Source organism: Staurois parvus, unplaced genomic scaffold (genome assembly GCF_062004578.1).
Source record: "Staurois parvus isolate SC_StPar_1 unplaced genomic scaffold, SC_StPar_1.0 ptg000439l, whole genome shotgun sequence".
NCBI classification, from domain to species: Eukaryota; Metazoa; Chordata; class Amphibia; order Anura; family Ranidae; genus Staurois; species Staurois parvus.
Genome location: NW_028318235.1, coordinates 5,437,436 through 5,457,767, shown reverse-complemented (window position 1 = coordinate 5,457,767; position 20,332 = coordinate 5,437,436). Strand labels below are relative to the sequence as shown.

At 41.9% G+C, this 20,332-nt stretch overlaps 1 protein-coding gene across 1 annotated transcript in view; it reads right to left on the bottom strand.

Annotated features, from left to right (window-relative positions):
* Nucleotides 1-18,543, bottom strand: part of LOC149454055 (alpha/beta hydrolase domain-containing protein 17A) — a 52,252-nt gene extending 33,709 nt beyond the window's left edge. The window contains exons 1-3 of the mRNA XM_089687902.1: nt 18,437-18,543; nt 8,138-9,282; nt 2,107-2,301 (exon numbers count right to left, since the gene is read on the bottom strand). Of these exons, the coding sequence (XP_089544028.1) occupies nt 2,107-2,301; nt 8,138-8,451 (509 nt within the window). The 5' untranslated portion in view covers nt 8,452-9,282; nt 18,437-18,543. The remainder of the gene's footprint in view (nt 1-2,106; nt 2,302-8,137; nt 9,283-18,436) is intronic.
* Between the last annotated feature and the right edge of the window lie 1,789 nt (nt 18,544-20,332).

Here is a 20,332-nt window from a genome sequence, read left to right as displayed (position 1 = left end):
AAACCCTGCCTGTATCAATATGGTTGCCCCAAATGCAGATACAGTGCAGTACAAGGCATGGTGAGTTGCTAATGGAGAAAATATTAAAGTATAATTAAATGTAAGCTTTTTTAAATTTTTTTTATTAAATTTTGGATAGAGTGGAGAGGGATTAGAAAATCTGTTATTTACGCTACCTCATAAAGGGAGATTAACCCTATTTGTCCTGATTACCATTATCACTGACAGTGAAAGTAACAGAAAATCCAGAATTTTGGTTTGTCCCTAGAACAGTAATTTAACAGGGTAAATCTTCCAATAGTGACACTAATTCAGGCAACCTGGGGGCAGGGCAAGGAATTCCTCCATTTGCAGGGATTTCATCTCACTTCCTGTTTTGGCTATGGAACAGAAAGTGAAGGTGGTAAATCTCCCCAATGGGACATTCGTGGGGAAAAAAAAAAACTGACAGGGATTAAAACCCTTCCTTACTCTATCCAACATGAAGAAAAAAAAAAAAGTTTTGCCTTATTTTTACTTTAATTGCAAGCAGTCCACAAACAATACTGGTGACAAATCCTTTGCTCTCCGTCTGCCACTTTTAGGCCAAAGCTTACAGAGCTCACTTTGTCTTTATTGCACATCAGTGTCTGAAAAATTTATTCAGGCCCATTCATACTTAAGCGTTCCGTTGAGGTGCATGCATTATGCATCGCATTAAGGCAGCCCATTCATGCCAACATACCAAAATGGATGACAAAGCATACTCTTTTTTTTTTTTATTCCCCCGAAATGTGTTGGCTTGATCCCCATGTTGCTAGTTTTTAATAAAACGTCTATGAACCTATTATAGGCGATGGCAAATATAGCAGTAAATCTCGCATTCGACTTATTGTATTTAGTACTGCTGAAAATATTTTACCATGCATTTGAATGACTTCCTCAGTTTAAATGAGTGTCCAGAACTTTGCATTTATATCCATGTGGACAACTCTGCAACCTTAAATGCCGTACAAAATTCATACAACATGAGAGAAACAACAACATGGTGAGAAACAACATAGGTAAAACTTGCCTTTAGTGAAAGCAACATGTTAATCAGTATGCCCAAAGACCTAAATAGTTGCTTACATGCGTACAAAAGCTTTTATTTTGTTTTGGATACAGTGGAGAATAGTTAGAGTATATGTCTGGTTTTATTTGCGGACTGTGTCCCTGTTGGGGAGTTTTCTTCTCACATTCTGTCATGATTAATCCCTCCTATGAGTACCCAGAAAAAACATATTTTAGTGGAGTGAGGAAGGGTTAGAAATCTTGATACAAATTGTGTTGCTCTCTGCGCTAGTGAATTCAAAACCCATATTTCTTTCAGGCATCATGGAGATGGGAAGTGAAGTAAAATCTCCTCAGTAGAATTACAGATGGGAATAAAAGTCTGACAAATCCTTACGTTCTGCTATACTACTGCAAACAAAATGTTATACTATATAAGGTAGTAATGCCAAATAACAAAAAACCGATTGAATGATTTTCTTGCAAATAATGACAATAGAATTACAAGAAGCTAAGGATGCAATATTTTTTTCTAGAAAGTCGATTACTAGCCTCACAAATTTACAGTAGTGTAAAAAAAGCAGCAGCAGTTGTAAAAGGTTAACCTTGGTGTGCATCAGTGTTTTTTTACCCTCCTTTCATTCCCTGCAGTAAGAGCAATGAAAGCGTTAAACCTATGGATCACCTGAGTGATTACCAATCAAGCCACTGGCCTCATCAGCACCACCATGTAGGTTTACCCTGGAGATCAGAGCGATCTTTATAGTATAGAGCTGTGCAGCAGCAAGGACTTTATTCAAATCCCTCCTGGTGTGCGAAACTTGCTGGAAGGCTATTTACAGTAGGAGATCAGGAAAGGGTTATTGAAAAAAGACAAATGTGTGTTGACCATTAGTAAAACGTAAATGTGTTTTTTAAAAGAGAAGTAAACAGGCATGCCAGTTCAGGATTATATGAATGGAAATGTTTGTATCAAACTTTAGTTCATCTAAACTAAGCAACAATTGATATACTATATTTTCACTAGAATTAATAAGCTTATATGAAGATAATATAACTATGCCAATAACTCACCTTGTACGTAAAGCTTGCCAAGCAGCATCAATGTCTGCATACAGGTTTTTTTCAGATGGACGACCTGAGCTAGCCCCATACCCGGAATAATCATATGAGAAGATGTTACAATTGATACGTGTCCCTAGACCCAAGTAAAAGCTGCTCATCTGTCCCAGATCCACTGCATTGCCATGAGAGAAGAGGAGGGTGAACCTGTAGATGGAAGAAAAAGGAAATAATAGTTAACTATACTTTGATAAATCCAAAAACATATATACTCCCAGTAGTGGAGAAAGAATTGTGTCACTATGCCCAATTAAAAGATAAACAAAAGCCAGATGAGAGCAGGGAGGAAGTACTTGTATTTGTTTTTAGCCAAGTTAATTCTTGTGAGAACAGATATGGATATGTAATACAGTAAGTCCCCGACTTAAGAACGAGTTCCGTTCCGGGAGAACGCTCGTAAAACGGATTAGTTCATAAGTCTGACACCATTGTGAGGTGTGAGTCTTATACACCTTTGATACAAATATAGAATGTAAAGCATAAAAAAAAAACAAATACACACAAAAATACTGTAAATAAACTATTTTTACTTTTACAGTTTCCTTAAAATGGTGGTACAGTACAACTATAATTTTTTTTTTTACGTTTACAGTTACCGTACCTTAAAATGGTGGTACAGTACAGTACCACAACTGGCATATAGTGGAAGAGAGTTACTAACTGAAGGTGGGAGATTGTGGAGCTGAAGGATCATCAGCAATAGGAGTTGGAGGGCAAGATGGAATTTCACTCACACCTGATGTTGATGACACAGGTTTTTTGATGGATTGAATTCTGTCTACCCTCTGGAAAAAATGATCCAGTGAAGTCTGAGTAATAGTGCTTTTTTTCTCATCATAGATAACGCTGTAGCACTGGATGGCATTCTGAATGGCTGCTGCAACGTTTGTGTATTGTTCTATGTTGAGGTCCTGTGCCTCAAAAAGTAACAGTGCCTCTTCAAGTAAAGAAAATCCCCTTGCCATTTCCTGTGTTCTTCAGTTACATCTTCCTCTTGGCTCGCTTTGTCTTTTTGCTTGTCCTCTAATTTCATCAGGTCCTCATTAGTAAGCTCCTCATGTTGCACAGCAAGGAGTTCAATTAAGTTGTCCTCTAAGTTGCTGAAGACCTCTTCGGACTCCTTACCCATCTTCTCAAGTCCATGAACTTCATGAACAAACTGCGGGCAAAGGTTCTTCCAAACCCCATTCATGAGGACAGCCAAAACCTCATGCCAAGCAAAGTTGATGTTTTTTATGGCCTTGTAGATGTTATAGTCCTTCCAAAATTGTCACAAGGTTGTTCCTGTTTCATCAATAGCCTTCACTGCCTGACAAAAAGTGTGACATAAATAATATTTCTTGAAAATCACAATAACTCCTTGGGTCCATAGGTTGGATGAGCGCCATAGTATTTGGTGGCAGGTGCACTACTTTGACGTTGGGATGTTAAACTATCCATGGCTGGCAGTAAAAGAGGCACGCCGTTAACCCTGTTTTTTTTCTTGAAGTCTTAAAACATGCTTTTAGCTTTTTCTTGAATAAGCATTAAGCTGAGTGGGACTCGACACTGATGCTGATCCTGCATCCACACACTGAGAAGTTTCTCCATTTCCTCTATCACTGCACCACACTTTTTGGATATTATTGTTGACTTCATAGGCACAGCATACTTCACATGTTCCATGATCTTGGCCGTGTTCTTTAGAATTGTGCCAATGGTTGAACGATTCATGTTATAAGAATGAGCTATGTCTACCATCTTTTTGCCTCGGTCCAATTTCTCAATTATTTTCACTTTTGTTGCCATGGTTATTGCTTTGTGCTTCCTAGCAGTCCCCTCCACATCACCACTGCTTTTCCTCTTGCTTCCGGACATCCTGGACTCTGAACAGTACGCCATCACACTGTACTGTACAGTAAGCACACAGCAGCGCAGCTGTGACAATGTCTGGCAGACACGTGAGTTACTTCCGTGTGCTTTGTTCGCATCTACGAATGTTCGCAATGCGACTTAGAGGAAGTGGGTCCATTTGAATGGACTCCCATGCCCATGACTCGCAGGGAAGAAGTCCCTGCACTTCTTTGGAAAATGCAGCCCACACGGGAACCTCGGTTCCCAGTAAGGTTGCGTTTTCCAGTTCAGGCGGCGTGCCATTAGAACTAAATGGCACCCGCCCGCAAATCCGCATTTCTCTGTGCGGGTGGTGCAGACACCACCTGCACAGATGTGAACCTAGGGTGAGAACGCCTAGTGGTGGAAAAGCACTGCAACGGACAGCTCTACATTGAGAACAGATAGTTTGCTTCTAATCAATATTAGATTTCTAACAATTACAAATGCTTAAATTTTTCTAGGCAAACCTTTTCACTGGTCACGGAGACAGAAAGTGATGGGAAATCTGAAATTTTACAAATCGATACCAAAGCAGGAGGTAAAGTGAATAGAGAAAAAAAAAGTGAAAAACCCCTCCCACCCCCCTCATCCTTCAGTTGAGATAAAAGTAGACTACCTCCACCAGTACATGAGGGAAAAAAAAAATTATAATATTACCACAATAATATAAGTGGCAAGTAGGCTTATTGTCCTGGAAGATTCCTGGGAATTCAGTTACCGGTAAGACTAACAGGGAATTTCCACAATTATCTTCCAAGATAGCGACCCGAGAGGGAGTACAAGTAATAAAACAAGTCAACCCCTGTGGGACCACTTTTCAGCCAAACACCAGGTCTTGGTACAAACGTACTTTCAACCATAGCAAGAAGAAGTTATGCATACTAGACCAAACAGCCTCCCAACAGATATGTTCCACTGAAGTTCCTGCCTTTCCCATGCATGATGTAGCATTTGGTAGGATGTGCCTTTAAAAGAGGATGTATTCAGTTTTTAGAAGTAAAAATTTTATTTGTTTAATTCACCTGGAACCTTTGACCCCCTTGGGGAGTGGGGGGGGGGAGGGCTAAAAGCCCTTCTGGGACCACTAAATGAAGCAAACAAAATGGTATAAAAAAACTTTTGGAATCTCTAGTAGTACCTAAATAGCTGATGAGGCATCCAAAAACATTTAATAAATAGAAGCATTCTCTTCTCCAAGATATTTAGGGTCACTGGAGAAGGCAGGTAGGAAAAAATCTCCCAGATCCTGCAAAACAAAGTACCTTTGATAAATACATGGGGTCTGCCTTTCAGTCTGGAAAAAAAAAAAAAAAAAAAGATGCCCAAAGTTTTAGAGCTCAAGAATATTATCTTGAATTCCTTGCCTTGACTTATGATAACTTTGCCTACCAGGCAAGAAGGAAGACCATGGGAGAGGTGGATTTCCAACTGTGCCAATAAAGGCAGCAATTCTGAAGCAAGAGTAAGGGTAAGCAGTATTAAAAGAGAACTGCTAAGGCCAAGCATGGTCCTTGAAGGTACCCAGAGCAAGGCACTCTGACTTTCACAAGTCAAGACTTGTGAAAAGACCAGATTTGTTGTATTAAGAACTTCCTGGGATGGGATTTCCTTGCCTTGCACCATGAAAAATACGATTTCCAGGTACAATGGTAGACTGTGCAAGTCAACTAACTTACAAAAGCTTAGGGATAACCAAACAAAAACGAAAAAACAAAACAAAAAAAAAAGAGAACAGCCCCATCCTTAAGAAGGAAGAAATTTCTAAGGAGGAAAGGCATAGATCAAATTAAGCAGATACCAGAGTCATCAGAGGATATGCTGCGATTTACAGAGGATACCTGGAGACAAACTTGGTCAGTCTGTAGTGGAGCATGGAAACCAGAAGTCCATGTCCGGCATTTCCTACCCAAGAGATAGTCTGAGACCATACTCCTGAGGCTAGATGCTGTCAAGTGTGGGAAAAAACACCCACCATATTTCCAAGTCTGGCAGACACAGCTGGATCATGAAGTTTTGTCCAAGGCAGAAAGTGCCTGGCTACGCTTGCATGACAGTTTTCTCCCTAATGGATCATATAAGTCGCTTCCATGGCATAGTCCAACTAAATCCTGGCAGCATGACCTGTAATCAGGTGATCCAAAATCTGTAGGTACCAATTCAAATGTGGAAGGTTAACCTATACTGTTAAGAAATTTCTACAATAAAGCAGAAGCTTCACAGGCAGACAGCTTAGACAGTTTTGCATGCAAGGAAAATAACATAGGTTTACAACCATCGCAGCCTTACTTACCCAAGCCTGAGGAAGTAGGTGGATATGTGGGAATTAGAAAGCATGCCATGTCAGACAAAGCATCCCTGAACAAAAAAAAGCAGGCAGTCACAAAAGCCAAATGCAAACCCTAGGGAGGGAAAGTGATCACGCACACACTGTAACCCTTACCCACCAGCAAAGTGATACTGCAGCCCAATTCATCAAACCCCTGCAGGGAAGGCCTGGTCAGCACAGGTCTTTCTTAGGATGCAGTAGTCAGGGCCACTTACCATCCTGTTGCTCTCCATTCTGAATGGTAGCAGTGATCCCCCATACTGTCCAGCCTTGGCATTCTAGTACTGGTAAAAACGGAAGCGCATCATCCCAGGCCATCATGCTACCAGAAACTGAGGCTTAGAGAGCACATACCCGCTAGAGCACATGACTCCACATAGTCTCAGACATCCCAGAGCACACTAGAGGCCATTCTCAAAACCCCCCCAGAGGGGAAAGTAGAAGACAGGGCTTACAATCTAGGGGCTTCAAGAGTCACCCCCACCCCCTAATAAATAGGGGTCAAGATCTTGAAATGAAAAAAAAAGGGGAGCCCTTTGACCAAAGCAAAGAGTCAAGGCAAGATTTACCAGGTGGATCTGCATCAGGACGGGGACTGCTAACCCAAAGGTCAACCAGTGAGGATAAAACAACAAAATGTTGTGCGCTGCTTTTTGGTTGTATTAAACACAATCTAAACTGAAGAACGAGGTGGATAGGAAGGGTTTTTCACAGTTTTGCCTCTGTTTCCTGTAAATGGAGGAGCCAATCTTCTCCCTGTGTAACTACATGCATAATTCTTTAAAGTTAATGTAAAGCAAAAACTCTTCTTATTGGATAGAGTAGAGAACAATTAAGAATCCTGTTTCGTTTGACTTTCTGTCTCCCATTTAGGAGATTTCCCTTTACCTGCTGTCCCAGAAACACAGCGGAGTAAGAAGAAATCTGTAAGATTCAATATGAATGGGTTGCCTTAACTGAGGAAATGTGTTGTATTAACAGAACACATAGTGTGAATGGGCTCTTGAATGTTGTCACCAGAAAAGGCATCAGATTGGAATATTTCACCTTGATTTTTGTTCAGGTGAAAAATATGAAATTTTGGATTTCCGAAAACTTTCTGTACTTCTGGACAATGATCCCTTCCCCACTCTACCTGAACAAATAAAAAAGTTATGGTTTTACATATACTTTAATGATAATAGTTCTGGGCGTCTCATTTCATTCTGTCATCTGACTTGTGTCTCTTCATTTCTGGAGCCACAGAAGATATATGAATGTTGCCCTTCAAGTTAGCAAAATTCAAAGCATGATCAGTTACAGTCCTGTGACACAGCTGAAACATGACATGACTTTTCATCTGTTTTTACACCCAGTAATATCTCCTCCTTTAAAGGGAATTTATTATGGCCCATTTCCAATTTATGTTCATTGTGAATGGGCTTCCAATGCACCTCAATGGAAAAATTAACAGATTAGCACCTTTTTGGCTAATGCTAGTGGTGTTTCCTTGTGGTGTGCTTCTATGCACTGGCAGCCACTGTGCAGTGAGATGGGATGCTGGTGGTAATGAATGGCAGAGCTACACACAGCATTTAACGTGGGCTACTGCAACTCATAAGTGTGAATGATCCCTTATGGTTTGGGCCAATTTTATATTCTTTATAGTGTATATTTTTACATAATACACACTATGAATTTATATGCAATATTCATTATATTCAGCAGACCTAAACATCTAATACATGACTGTAAAATAATATATTTTCAGTTTGGCTGAAAGAAAAAAAATGGCAAAAATACCTTGCACCAGGAGAACAGCGGATATACATGCAAGCAATTCTGTTGCCACGGCTACTCTTGGTCATGAAAACTTCTATGGTATCCAGCTCACGTTGACTGTACTGAAAGTCTGCACGATCTGTAAGGTGAAGTTTCCATCGTCCCATGAAACCTGTTCCTCCTCTTCCATTTCCAACCCTTACGGAGGGATCTTGTTCTGGTAACACCGCATAGGTTGGTATTGGGGGCAAGAATGCCAGTTTTGCAGCAATCCTGCCCGGACATGGTGGACAACAAAAGAGGCAGCACAACTCCTTAATGGAAAACCCGTTCATCTCACAGGAAGAAAAGCACAGCAGTTAAAATAACTAGTTAAAAACTAAAATTTCTTTTTGCTCTTCAGTTAAAATAGGCATTGATCATAACACCATATCATAAAAAATCTAATCCAAAGTAAGACAACTTCATGCAAAAATTTAGATCACAGCCTGCTCGAACCATTTTCACAAAATAAATATAATTGATCAGCAAAAGTAACATAAGTGTCTGTGTGCATATCTCTCGAAACAATTTTTTTTAGCTTCAGCACACATTCAAAATGCCTTGAAGTTAAATGGTAATAAAAGGTGAATTCAAACAAAAATCTGTAAGTCAAAGTGTCTACTGAACAGATTCACTATGCAGACTGCAGCTATAAAGCAAGGAAAAATACTTTCGGGTCTCTTAATCCTGAAGAAAAACACTTCCAGTAACAAGATGATTAAGCTGTCCTTGTGTTATTTATGATTCTATGCCCTTTCCAGAGGAACAAGAAAACCGAGTGCTGCAGAGTCAAAGGGTAGTGAGTATTGCAGTCCGTGTGTGGTTGTTCTACATGGCTTCAGTCAGGGCAAAATCTGGGTTGTCCTCTGTTCATATGACAGAACGGAATGTCAAAAGGAAGTGCAATGGTCACTGATTAGCACTTACTGGAGACATTCCCTTCATGTGCACCTCCAGGATGTCTCTGGCCGTTTGTGTACCTCCAGGTGCTTGTGTTACATGAAAAGGCATCCCCAGCCTTCCTTTATACGTGAATGTTCCTTGCTCTGGGTCGAGTAGTCCTCTGCTGTGCAGGCTGGTTATCAGTTGCTTACAGGTTCTCAGATAGTCTTCTGCACCCACGTCTAGGAAAATGTACATAAAATAATGAATTTTTAGTTTACATCTATTGCAAAACACATCCAAACTTAAAGTATAACTAAATGCAAACTTTAGTTTTAGGTAAAAATAGAGTGGAGAAGGATTATAACACCTGTCAAGCTTTTATTGCTGTGACCCCATTAAGAGATTCACCTTCTGAATTTGTTCTATGTATGATCATTGAGAATAAAAGAAAATCCCACATTGAGTGGTTACCAGAAGAAGGGGAAATCTTCCAATGGAGACACTGGTTCTGGTGACCCTGGTGACAACCAGGTTTTCCTCACATTGAAGTAATTTCTTCTTACTTCCGGTTTTGGCTACAGACAGGAAGTGAAGGGAAATCTCCCCATTGGGACGCAAATGAAAGATAAACCTGACAAGGGTTATACTCTCCCTTATTCTATCCAATATGGAAGAAAAAGGATTTGTCTTTAGCTCCACTTTATAGTTCTAAAGCCAAAATGTTTTTTTTTTACCTTAATGCATTCTTTGCATTACTGTAAAAAATGTTTTATAGCCTTCTGTCATCCCCCTTCCTTGTGGGAAGAGGAAGATAGGGGAGAAGAGATCCAGCATTGTTCACAGTCCCATCTCATCTCCCCTCTCCTGCTCTTCCACAGGAGACAGGGACTTCCACTGGCTCCTGCTGCTGTCAATCAAATGATGTGAGGAGGAAGCAGGGCCAGGGCCAAGCCCCGCTATGTGTGTCTATAGAGCGTGACTCCATAGACCAGGGGTCTCCAAACTTTCTAAACAAACAGCCAGTTTACTATCCTTCAGACTTCAGGGGGGACAGTCTGTGGCCATTGGGAGTAGAAATTGTCCTGGTATCAGTGGGAGTAAACAATGCATCTTTGGTATTAGGAGGAGGAATAGTGCCCTATTGTTGGTGTCAGTTTGAGTGCCTCATCATTGGTGTCAGTGGGAGGAGTAATGCCCTGTTGTTGGTGTCAGTGGGAGAAATAGGGCCCCATTGTTGGTGTCAATGGACCCCATTGCTGATGTCAGTAGTGGGAATTATGCACCATTGCTGGTGTCAGTGGGAGGAATAGTGTCTTGTATCAGTGGGAGGAAAAGTGCCTCAAGGGCCGGATAAAGGCAAGCAAAGGGCTGCTTCCAGCCCCCATGCCGCAGTTTGGAGACCACTGCCATAGACACACACAGCTCAAGAGTGAGCATGCACATGTGCCCCCATAGAAATAGGCTTGCTATAGTTGCACACAAAGAAAAGGAGGAGCCCAGATCGCTGGCAGGGGACCCCAAAAGAGGAGGTTCAGGGTCGCTCTGCTCAATGCCATTGTACAGAGCAGTTGAGTATAACATGTTTATGATTTTAATTTAAAAAAAAAATCATGCTTAATGACACTTTAAAAACATCAGAGCCACACACACCCATAGCAAACCTAACTTTAGATCATAATTTTCTACTACTAAGCTGAATGGGAAAGAGAACTGCAGTGTACTATATCTCAAGAAGAAGACACCAAGGCTTTTATGCTAACTTATAAGATGTCCATTGCCAGTAGGATACAGGAGAGGAACTTTAAGTTATTATCAGAGGGTTCCAAACTTTCTAAGCAAAGGGCCAGTTTATTGTCCTTCAGGCTTTAGGGGGGCCAGGCTGTGGACAGTGGGAGTAGGTAATGACTCAGCCTTGGTAGTCAGTGGGAGTAAAGAAAAAAAATTACATAGCACCCCTGTGGTCAGGAGGAAAAGAAATGGTGTCCAATCATTGGTATTGGTGGGAGGAATAGTACCCCATCATTGCTATCAGTGAGAGGGATCGTACCCCATCATTGCTATCAGTGGGAGGAATAATGCCCCATCATTGGCGTAAGTGGGAAGAATAGTGGCCCATCATTGGTGTCAGTGGAGGGAATAGTGCCCCATCTTTGGTGTCAGTCGAAGAAATTATGCTCCATGACTGGTGTCAATAGGAGGAATAATATCCCATTGTTGATGTCAGAGGGAGGAATAGTGTCTCAAAGGTCGGATAAGGGCAAGCAAAGGGCCGCATCCAGCCCATGGGCCCCAGTTTGGAGTCCACTGATCTAAGTGGTGCCGATATCTGGTTAGATTACATAATATATTCCGTCATGTGTCTGTCATCCAAGTTCGTTGCTTAATTTATGGTGGTCTTACCCAAATATTACACCATTTTGATCAGCTATATTTGACATATATGACCCTATATTTGACATATACAGTTGCAAGAAAAAGTATATGAACCCCTTGGGATTACGTGGAGTTTTGCATGAATTGGGCATAAAATGTGCTCTGAACGTCATCTAAGTCACAACAATAGAAGAACACAGTCTGCTGAACATAATACTACACAAACATTAGATGTTGCCATGGTTTAATTGCACATAACATGTAAACATTCACAGTGCAGGGAGGAAAAAGTATGTGAACCTTTGGACTTAATAACTGCTTGACCCTCCTTTGGCAGCAATAACCTCAACCAAACGTTTCCTGTAGTTGCAGATCAGACCTTCACAACGATCTGGAGTCATTTTGGACCACTCCTCTTCACAAAACTGTTTCAGTGTAGCAATATTCTTGGGATGTCTGGTGTGAATCGCTCTCTTAAGGTCATGCCACAGCATTTCAATCGGGTTGAGGTCAGGACTCTGACTGGGCCACTCCAGAAGGCGTATTCTGTGCTGTTGCAGCCATTGTTTTGTTGAATTACTTGTATGCTTTGGGTCATTGTCCTGTTGCATCACCCATCCTCTGCAGAGCTTCAGTTGGCGGACAGATGGTCGTACGTTTTCCTGCATAATTGTCTTGATAAACTCTGGAATTCATTTTCCCATCAATGACAACAATCCGTCCAGGCCCTGAGGCAGCAAAGCAGCCCCAAACCATGATGCTCCCTCCGCCATGTTTTACAGTGGGGATGAGGTTTTGATGTTGGTGTGCTTTGCCTTTTTTTCTCCACACATAGTGTTGTGTGTTCTTCCCAAACAACTCAATCTTGGTTTCATCTGTCCACAGTATATTTTGCCAGTAGTGCTGTGGAACATCCAGGTGCTCTTTTGCAAACTTCAAACGTGCTGCAATATTCTTTTTGGACAGCAATGGCTTCCTCCGTGGTGTCCTCCCATGTACTCCATTCTTGTTTAATGTTTTCCTTATTGTAGATGTGTCAACAAAAATGTTAGCATGTGCCAGAGATTTCTGTAGGTCTTTAGCTGACACTCAGGGATTCTTCTTTACCTCATGCAGCATTCTGCGCTGTGCTCTTGCAGTCATTTTTACAGGACGACCACGCCTAGGGAGAGTAGCAACAGTGCTAAACTTTCTCCATTTATAGACAGTCTGTCTTACCGTGGACACATGAACATCAAGGCTTTTGGAGATACTTTTGTAACCCTTTCCAGCTTCATGCAAGTCAACAATTCTTGATCGTAGGTCTTCTGAGAGCTCTTTTCTGCGAGGCATGGTTCACATCAGACAGTGCTTCTTGAGACCAGTAAACCCAAAACAGGTGTGTGTTTTTTAAGGGCAGGACAGCTGTCAGCAACACATCCAATATCATCACACTGATTGGAGTCAAGGTTGGCTCACTCCTGGCTCCAATTGGCTCTGGGAGAAGTCATTAAGCTAGGGCCTCACATACTTTTTCCTCCCTGCACTGTGAATGTTTACATGTTATGTGCAATTAAACCATGGCAACATCTAATGTTTGTGTAGTATTATGTTCAGCAGACTGTGTTCTTCTATTGTTGTGACTTAGATGACGTTCAGAGCACATTTTATGCCCAATTCATGCAAAACTCCACGTAATCCCAAGGGGTTCACATACTTTTTCTTGCAACTGTATGACCATATATTTGACACATTATCAGTGTCAAATATATCTTTAGTCTAGACAATATAGTCTATTTTTCCTGGTTCTATAAAAGAGACTAAAAGGGGCATCTTATGTTTTTCTCTGATGGCTGCTAGATCGATTCTTCCAAAACACTGGATGTCTTCTTCGCCATTAAACATGAGGGAATAAGTAGATGAAATGCAGCATTTGGAAAGGATGGAAGAATTAACTGCCATCCTACATATTACATTACATATGTAAAATTTTCGGAAGTGCGGTAACTTTGGAGATATTTCTGTGCAACTTCTAAATTTAGATATTTTCTGTTAAAAGGGGTTTCCTGTCATAAGATTTAGCAGCTTAAGTGATGATATGGTGCGGTGGGGGTGTTACTTTGTGTGAAAAAAATATTATTTCCTTCTTTTTCTCCTCTATGGAATGTATCGTGGTCTGTAGTAATATTATTGCATGGTGTCTTGGTAAGACGGCATACAATTTAATAATGTACAAAGTGAATAGGTATACAATGAGTGTTGAATTGACGTAATATGTAATATGTTAAAATGGAATTGTGAGAGATTTGCTGAAACGTAAAGTGGAACCACATTATCTGTATCTGAGTACCAAAAACCAAAAGAGCTATTTAGTTCATTTTTAATATTCAAAGCAAACTCCCCCATCTATCCATGTGTCCATGCTTTTTTTTGCCGAGAAATCACTTAGAAAAACACCACCTTAGCATATCTGGCCGTGGCCATCTTGAGTAGGGGCAGACGATTTATGTAGCAATTACTTCCTGTAATCCATCTGCCCTTAGCTCAGGCATACAGGCAGGAGGGTGCGGTTAGCTGACAAAACCCCTTCTCGTGGAATGTATGAATGACTCCTGGAATGTAGGACATCATTTGCCTAGGCAAAGAAGGTGACTAGGAAGTGACTAAAGAATTGTAAAAATTAGTTTAAAACAAGTAAATATGAAATATGTTCCTATCTATTTACTAATGCTAGCAGCATAAGGATTCAAAATAGTCAACATTGATTGAGAGAGTGAAGTTCCACTTTACAAATAATTATACTATATAAAAATGATTCTACTAAAAATTGTCAAGTTTGGAAACAAGAAAGGCTTGGTAGTTTTACATTGATTTTACTAAAATCACTAATTACAAATAAAAAACAAAACATGACAACATTAGAATAGCACTAGTTGTGGTAAACCTCAATACACTTGAGTTGTAGGACAATGCACATTGCGGGTTGCCTGCCACGTACTGACATAAAATGCTGCATGCATTTTTGGTCTTTTGAGGTCAAATTAATGAACCGACCTAAACCAGCACACGTTAACGTATGTATGTATGTATATTTAATAACCTTAAGGCTCATCCACACTACTGCACTGCAATAACGCAAAACGTGTGTGATAATGCACCATGCACAGTTTAGTGTGCCAATGTATCATTCGTTTTCAATAAATATAGACTATGTCCAACACATAGCATTTATTTGTGATTTTTCACTATGCTTTCTGAATATAATGGTGTGCTGAGGATATAGACTATATCTAGGATTCACCATACCATTCAGAACCCAATATCTGACATCAAGACTAGTATGGCTTGCAGATGAGTATTTTGAGTAATATTTCTACTGAATGGTACCCAAGAGCATTTATAGAAGCCAGCTGCATTACAGCACATTGCTGCACACTACCATGATGTAGGACGAGCTGCAAAAGAATGCAGCAGGATTTTTTTTTTTTATGTGCGTTGAAGGTACGTTTACAGCCTATTCATTTTGGGCTGCCCAACACAATGTAAATAAAAAAGCAAGTGCGTCACTGCACATTCATTCTGGTATAAATGGGCCCTTATAAAAAGGAGCTCTAGAAAGAAAAAAAAGACCAAATGTCTATGACGCCTAGACAAGGACATTATGAGATCCTTGAAAAGCTGAGGCTCCCAAATCTTATGAAAAGATTCCCCTGTATAGTGCTGGAGCATCTTCTTGTAAGATCTGGGAGTTTCACTTTGATGGAGTTCCTCTGTTTTCAAAGGAGGTGCCATTTACACCTCTCCATGTGCATTCACCTGTGTTTCTTCAGGCACTGCAAATTTGCATCTGATTCACTTTGAAAAGGAATTCACCATTTTACAAAATAGCCTATGCAGTCAAGGGGCTCCTGTAGGTATGAAAAAACTGTGCAGCTTTGTAAAAATCTTCATAAAAGTGGAAGATAAGGGCAACAATAACTATTCTTAAAAACATTCCCAATCCTGCTTAACCTCTACAACATGATCTGTGTACTTACCTATTTTTAATCTGGTCCGGTCTGGTGATTCAGCAGCTCTGGCTGCTGCAGTGGAGAGAAGGAAGCGCTGACAACGAATGGGCCATGGGAGCCTATGGGTGATGTTACAGAAACTCACAGTTGTTGTGAAGCACTTCTAAAAGCTGGCCACTACTGGTTTGTGTGGATGTGGGGAATCCTGCCTGCTGCACTATTGTATTCTGATAGTAGTCTGTTCAACTGCAGTGGCCACACATGGATCGAAATTTGGCCAGCCCTTACTGAAACGACAACATTTTGATCCATCTATGTTTACCTTAAAGCGGAGTTCCACCCAAAAGGCTTAATGCCCAAATTTGACAGGTACCCGCTCCCACTTCTGCTGTGATCACCTAGGCGATTGGAAGCAGATGTTGTCCTCCCCCCCCTCCCAGAAGACTAAGGGGCCATTCACAAAGCACAGTGCTTCTCGCGTATGCTATCACAGCCGGGTGCCCACACTGAAGATGCCAGCGCCAGGCAAAGAAGACGGCCGGTGAAACCAGTGGTGGTGAAGACACTGCTGAACCAAGGGACAGGTAAGTGTCTGTATTTTAAAAGTCAGCAGTTACAGTTTTTGTAGCTGCTGACTTATTTTTTTTTTTACAGCTGGAACTCCGCTTTAAAGTGGTTGTAAACTTCAGACATGAAATATAAACAAAGCATATTCCTCTATAGTGTGTGGTTGTCTCAATCCAAGGCACTAAGGGGGAGATTTACTAAAGCCGTTTCACTTAAAATCTGGTGTATCTGCGCATGGTAGCCAGCTTTTAACCCCAGCTTGTTTAGTTACGCTTTGGCAATACAACCTGGAAGCTGACTGGTTTCCATGCAGAAGTGCACGGGATTCGGAGTGAACCAGTTTTAGTAAATAAACCCCTAAGTGTCATTTCGGTCTGCTACTTCGTTCCTCTGCTATCTGCATAAGTCATTTCTGACAAGTTTTCCACACACCAAGAAACGAAAGGTGATAGCCTGCGTGCTGGAGGTACCTCCCCTATGATTGACAGCCTAAGCTCTGTTCCTGTGACCTGTGTGAATGGAGGGGGATGTCCCCTCCAATCAGATCTCAGAACTCTCCTCATTGAGCTCTGCAGTGTGTAATTTCAGCTTTCCACTCCCGTTTTCTGAAATCTCAGACAAGCTTTATAAATTCTGGACTTTGAATGAATGTATAGAAGACTGCAGAAAAGCAGGTACAACTTCTGTAGGAGGATTTGTTTCACCTCTGTGCATCACCTGAGGCCAGTCACTTCATGGGGTATAGGTAAGGGTTTACAACTACTTTAAAGACTCCTTCACAAGGAGTGGCTCCCTTTAGCAGGGGATCTGTGAATAGATCCCCCGCTGATTCAAAGCTGGATAGGACAGCTGTCAGATTTTTAATATCTGTTCTATTCAGGTTGTGTCCGCATTTATACAGCGGACAATGGTGGACACATGATGGCTCTATGGACTTGTGCCATTTACATCAGGCTACCCCCAATCTGTCACAGTCCAAAAGAATGGAAAAGAACGCAGTCCTTTTTGGGGGGTTTTTCTCGACCTAGACAGACTTATATAAAGTTCAATTCTGGGGACCAATTCACAAAAAGAACATTGGGGAACTGGAGAAAGTGCAGAAAAGGGAACCAAACTGATAAGAGGCATGGAGGAGATGAGCTATGAGGAAAGATTAGAGGAATTGAATTAATTCTCTCTTGAGAAGAGGAGATTAAGGGGGGATATGATCAACATGTATAAATACATCAGTGGTTCATATAGTGAACTCGGTGTAGAGCTATTCACCCTGAGGTCATCACAGAGGACAAGGGGGCACTCTTTACGTCTGGAGGAAAAGAAATGTAATCTCCAAACACGGAAAGGATTCTTTACAGTGAGAGCTGTGAAAATGTGGAATAGACTCCCTCAAGAGTTGGTTCTGTCCAGCTCAGTTGATTGCTTCAAAAAAAGGCCTGGATTGTTTCTTAAATACACAGAATATAACTGGATACTAACATTTATAGGTAAGGTTGATCCAGGGAATATCTGATTGCCTCTCAGGGGATCAGGAAGGAATTTTTTTCCCCTCAGGAGCAAACTGAATCATGCTTTGCTGGGTTTTTTGCCTTCCTCTGGATCAACTGTGGGTATAGAATTATAACTTTTTTTTTATGCTTGAACTGGATGGACTTCTGTCTTTCTTCAGCCAGACTAACTATGTAACTTGGAAATAGGTGGATGTAAATGGCCACAGAGCTCCATGAAGCCTCTGATCAGGTTTGGCTGAAAAACCTATATGGAAACCTGATCGGAAAGCCTCTGGGAATTGGCCCTTACTCCCTGCGCTCCCAGTTTTGCCATCATGTGATTTAAGGCCAGATTCACATTAGTCTGCATATTAAAATGCACCATTTTACTGTGCAGTGTTGGCTCTGGCATAGCTTCAGCACATCACTTTTTTTTTCCAACTGTATTTAAGGTGTCATATAGTGACACTTCATTCATGCCATTGCACAGCAGCATTGTGAGTTGCGCTGCTGTGTGGTTCCACGTGCGCACATCACAGCAGCGTTCCAGTGTGAACAGGACACATTGAAAATAATTGTTTTGTATGTACCCAATTGGTGAGCTGCTGTTATCCAGAGCGGAAAACCACAGATCACCTCACATAGTGTGAGCGAGCCCTTGTTAGGTTTTAACATATGTCAGCGCACACAGATGGGCGTAAATGGGCCCCGAACCTTTGTAAGAACTGCCAGAGCTCCCATAAAAGTGCAATTTCTATGTCAACAATTTCCACAGGTCAGATATAATGCAGCTATGTGGCAGTCTACCAATTCACCTATTTATAAAGCAGATCTTTCTTAATGCTGTCACTGGCTAAACAAGGATCTTATGTCAACCTGACACTGCAGACTATGCTACATAAATGTATATGGGTTGGAGTACAGGGTATTCATGGGAACAAAGAACACAAAGACAGATAAACATACAGTTTACTGACCTGTCAGCTCTTCGTTATCTGCCAATGGACGAGAAGTAAGAAGAATGCGCAGCCGAAGGAGTGCCAGGGATGTCTGTTTTCTTCATGTGACTTCCGGATATGACAACATGCTGGAAATGACGAAGGAAAGCAGGAGACGGGGAGCTAAGAGTGGGAAGGAGGAGAGAGGAGGCGCTAAGGAGAGAGGAGGTGTGGGGGGGAAGGAGGACTGTCATACATGGTAACATCTTCCTCAATGAAGGAGACCTGTGTTAGCTAGACCTCTCTTAGCTTCCGTCTCAATGAAATAAAGGAGAGGCAGTCTGAGGGACGTCGACATTTATCTTATTGAGGTGCCCATACACCTCTTCCACAACCCCAATTTCAAAAAAGGTGTGACGCTGTGTAAAATCTACATAAAAACAATGCAGTAACACTAACCTCAGAAACCCATCATTTATTCACAATAGAAAATAAAAAAACATATCAAATCTTTAACCACTTGCCCTCCAGAGGATTTACTTCCCCTTCATGACCAGGCAATTTTTTTTACAATATGTCGCATTATTTAACAGAATTGCACGGTCATGCAACGCTGCACCCAAATGAAATTTGCGTCCTTTTTTCCCAAGAATTCAGCTTTTGGTGGTACTTGATCGCCTGTGCGTTTTTATTTTTTGCGCTATAAACTAAAAAAAAAAAAAACAATTTTGAGAAAAAAAACAATATTTTTGACTTTTTGCTATTAACCACTTGCCTACCGGGCACTTATACCCCCTTATTTACCAGGCCAATTTTCAGCTTTCAGCGCTGCCGCACTTTGATTGACAATTGCGCGGTCATGCAACATTGTACCCATATGAAATTTTGAACATTTTTTTCTCACAAATAGAGCTTTCTTTTGATGGTATTTAATCGCCACTGGGTGCTTTACTTTTTGCGCTATAAATAAAAAAAAGTGCAAAAAATTTGAAAAAAAAAGTTTCTTTGTTTCTATTATAAAATTTTTCAAACAGGTATTTTTTCTCCTTCACTGATGTGCGTTGATGAGGCAGCACTGATGGGCACTGATAGGCGGCACTGATGGGCACTGATAGGCAGCACTAAAGGGCACTGATAGGCAGTACTAATGAGGTGGCACGGATAGGCGGCACTGATAGACAGCACTAATGAGGTGTCACGGATAGGCGGCACTAATATGCAGCACTGATAGGTGACACTGATGATGGGTACTGATAGACGGCACTGACTGGCATCACTGCTGGGCACTGACTGGCAGCACTGACTGGCACAACTGCTGGGCACTGACTGGTGGCACTGACTGGCAGCACTGCTAAGCTGCACTGGTGGATGGCACTGGTGGGTGGGCACAGGTGGGTGGCACTGGTGGGCACAGGTGGGTGGGCACAGGTGGGTGGCACTGCTGGGCACAGGTGGGTGGCACTGGTGGGCACAGTTGTGTGACACTGCAGAGTGGCACAGGTGGATGCACTGCTTGGCACAGGTGGGTGCACTGCTGGGCACAGGTGGGTGATCTGCTGGGCACAGGTGGGCGGAGTTAGTGGGCGCACTGCTGGGCACAGGTGGGCGGAACTTGCGGGTGTCACTGCTGGGCACCGATCATCAGGGCACTGATCATCAGTGCCCTGATGATCGGTGCCGATCCTCGCTCTGACAACTGCCGGTTCTCGGCAGTACTTTCCTCACGATCTGACAGCGTGAGGAAAGTGCAGCCGAGGACCGGCACTTGCATTTCCCTCTGATCAGCGTGTCATTGGACACCGCTGATCAGGTGGTAAAAGGCCGCTGTGATTGGCCTTGTACCACATCACGTGATCAGCTGTGTCCGTAGGACACAGCGATCACGGAGATCGCCGGGTGCGCGCCCCCTGGGGCGCGCAGGAGAGCGCGTTCTGG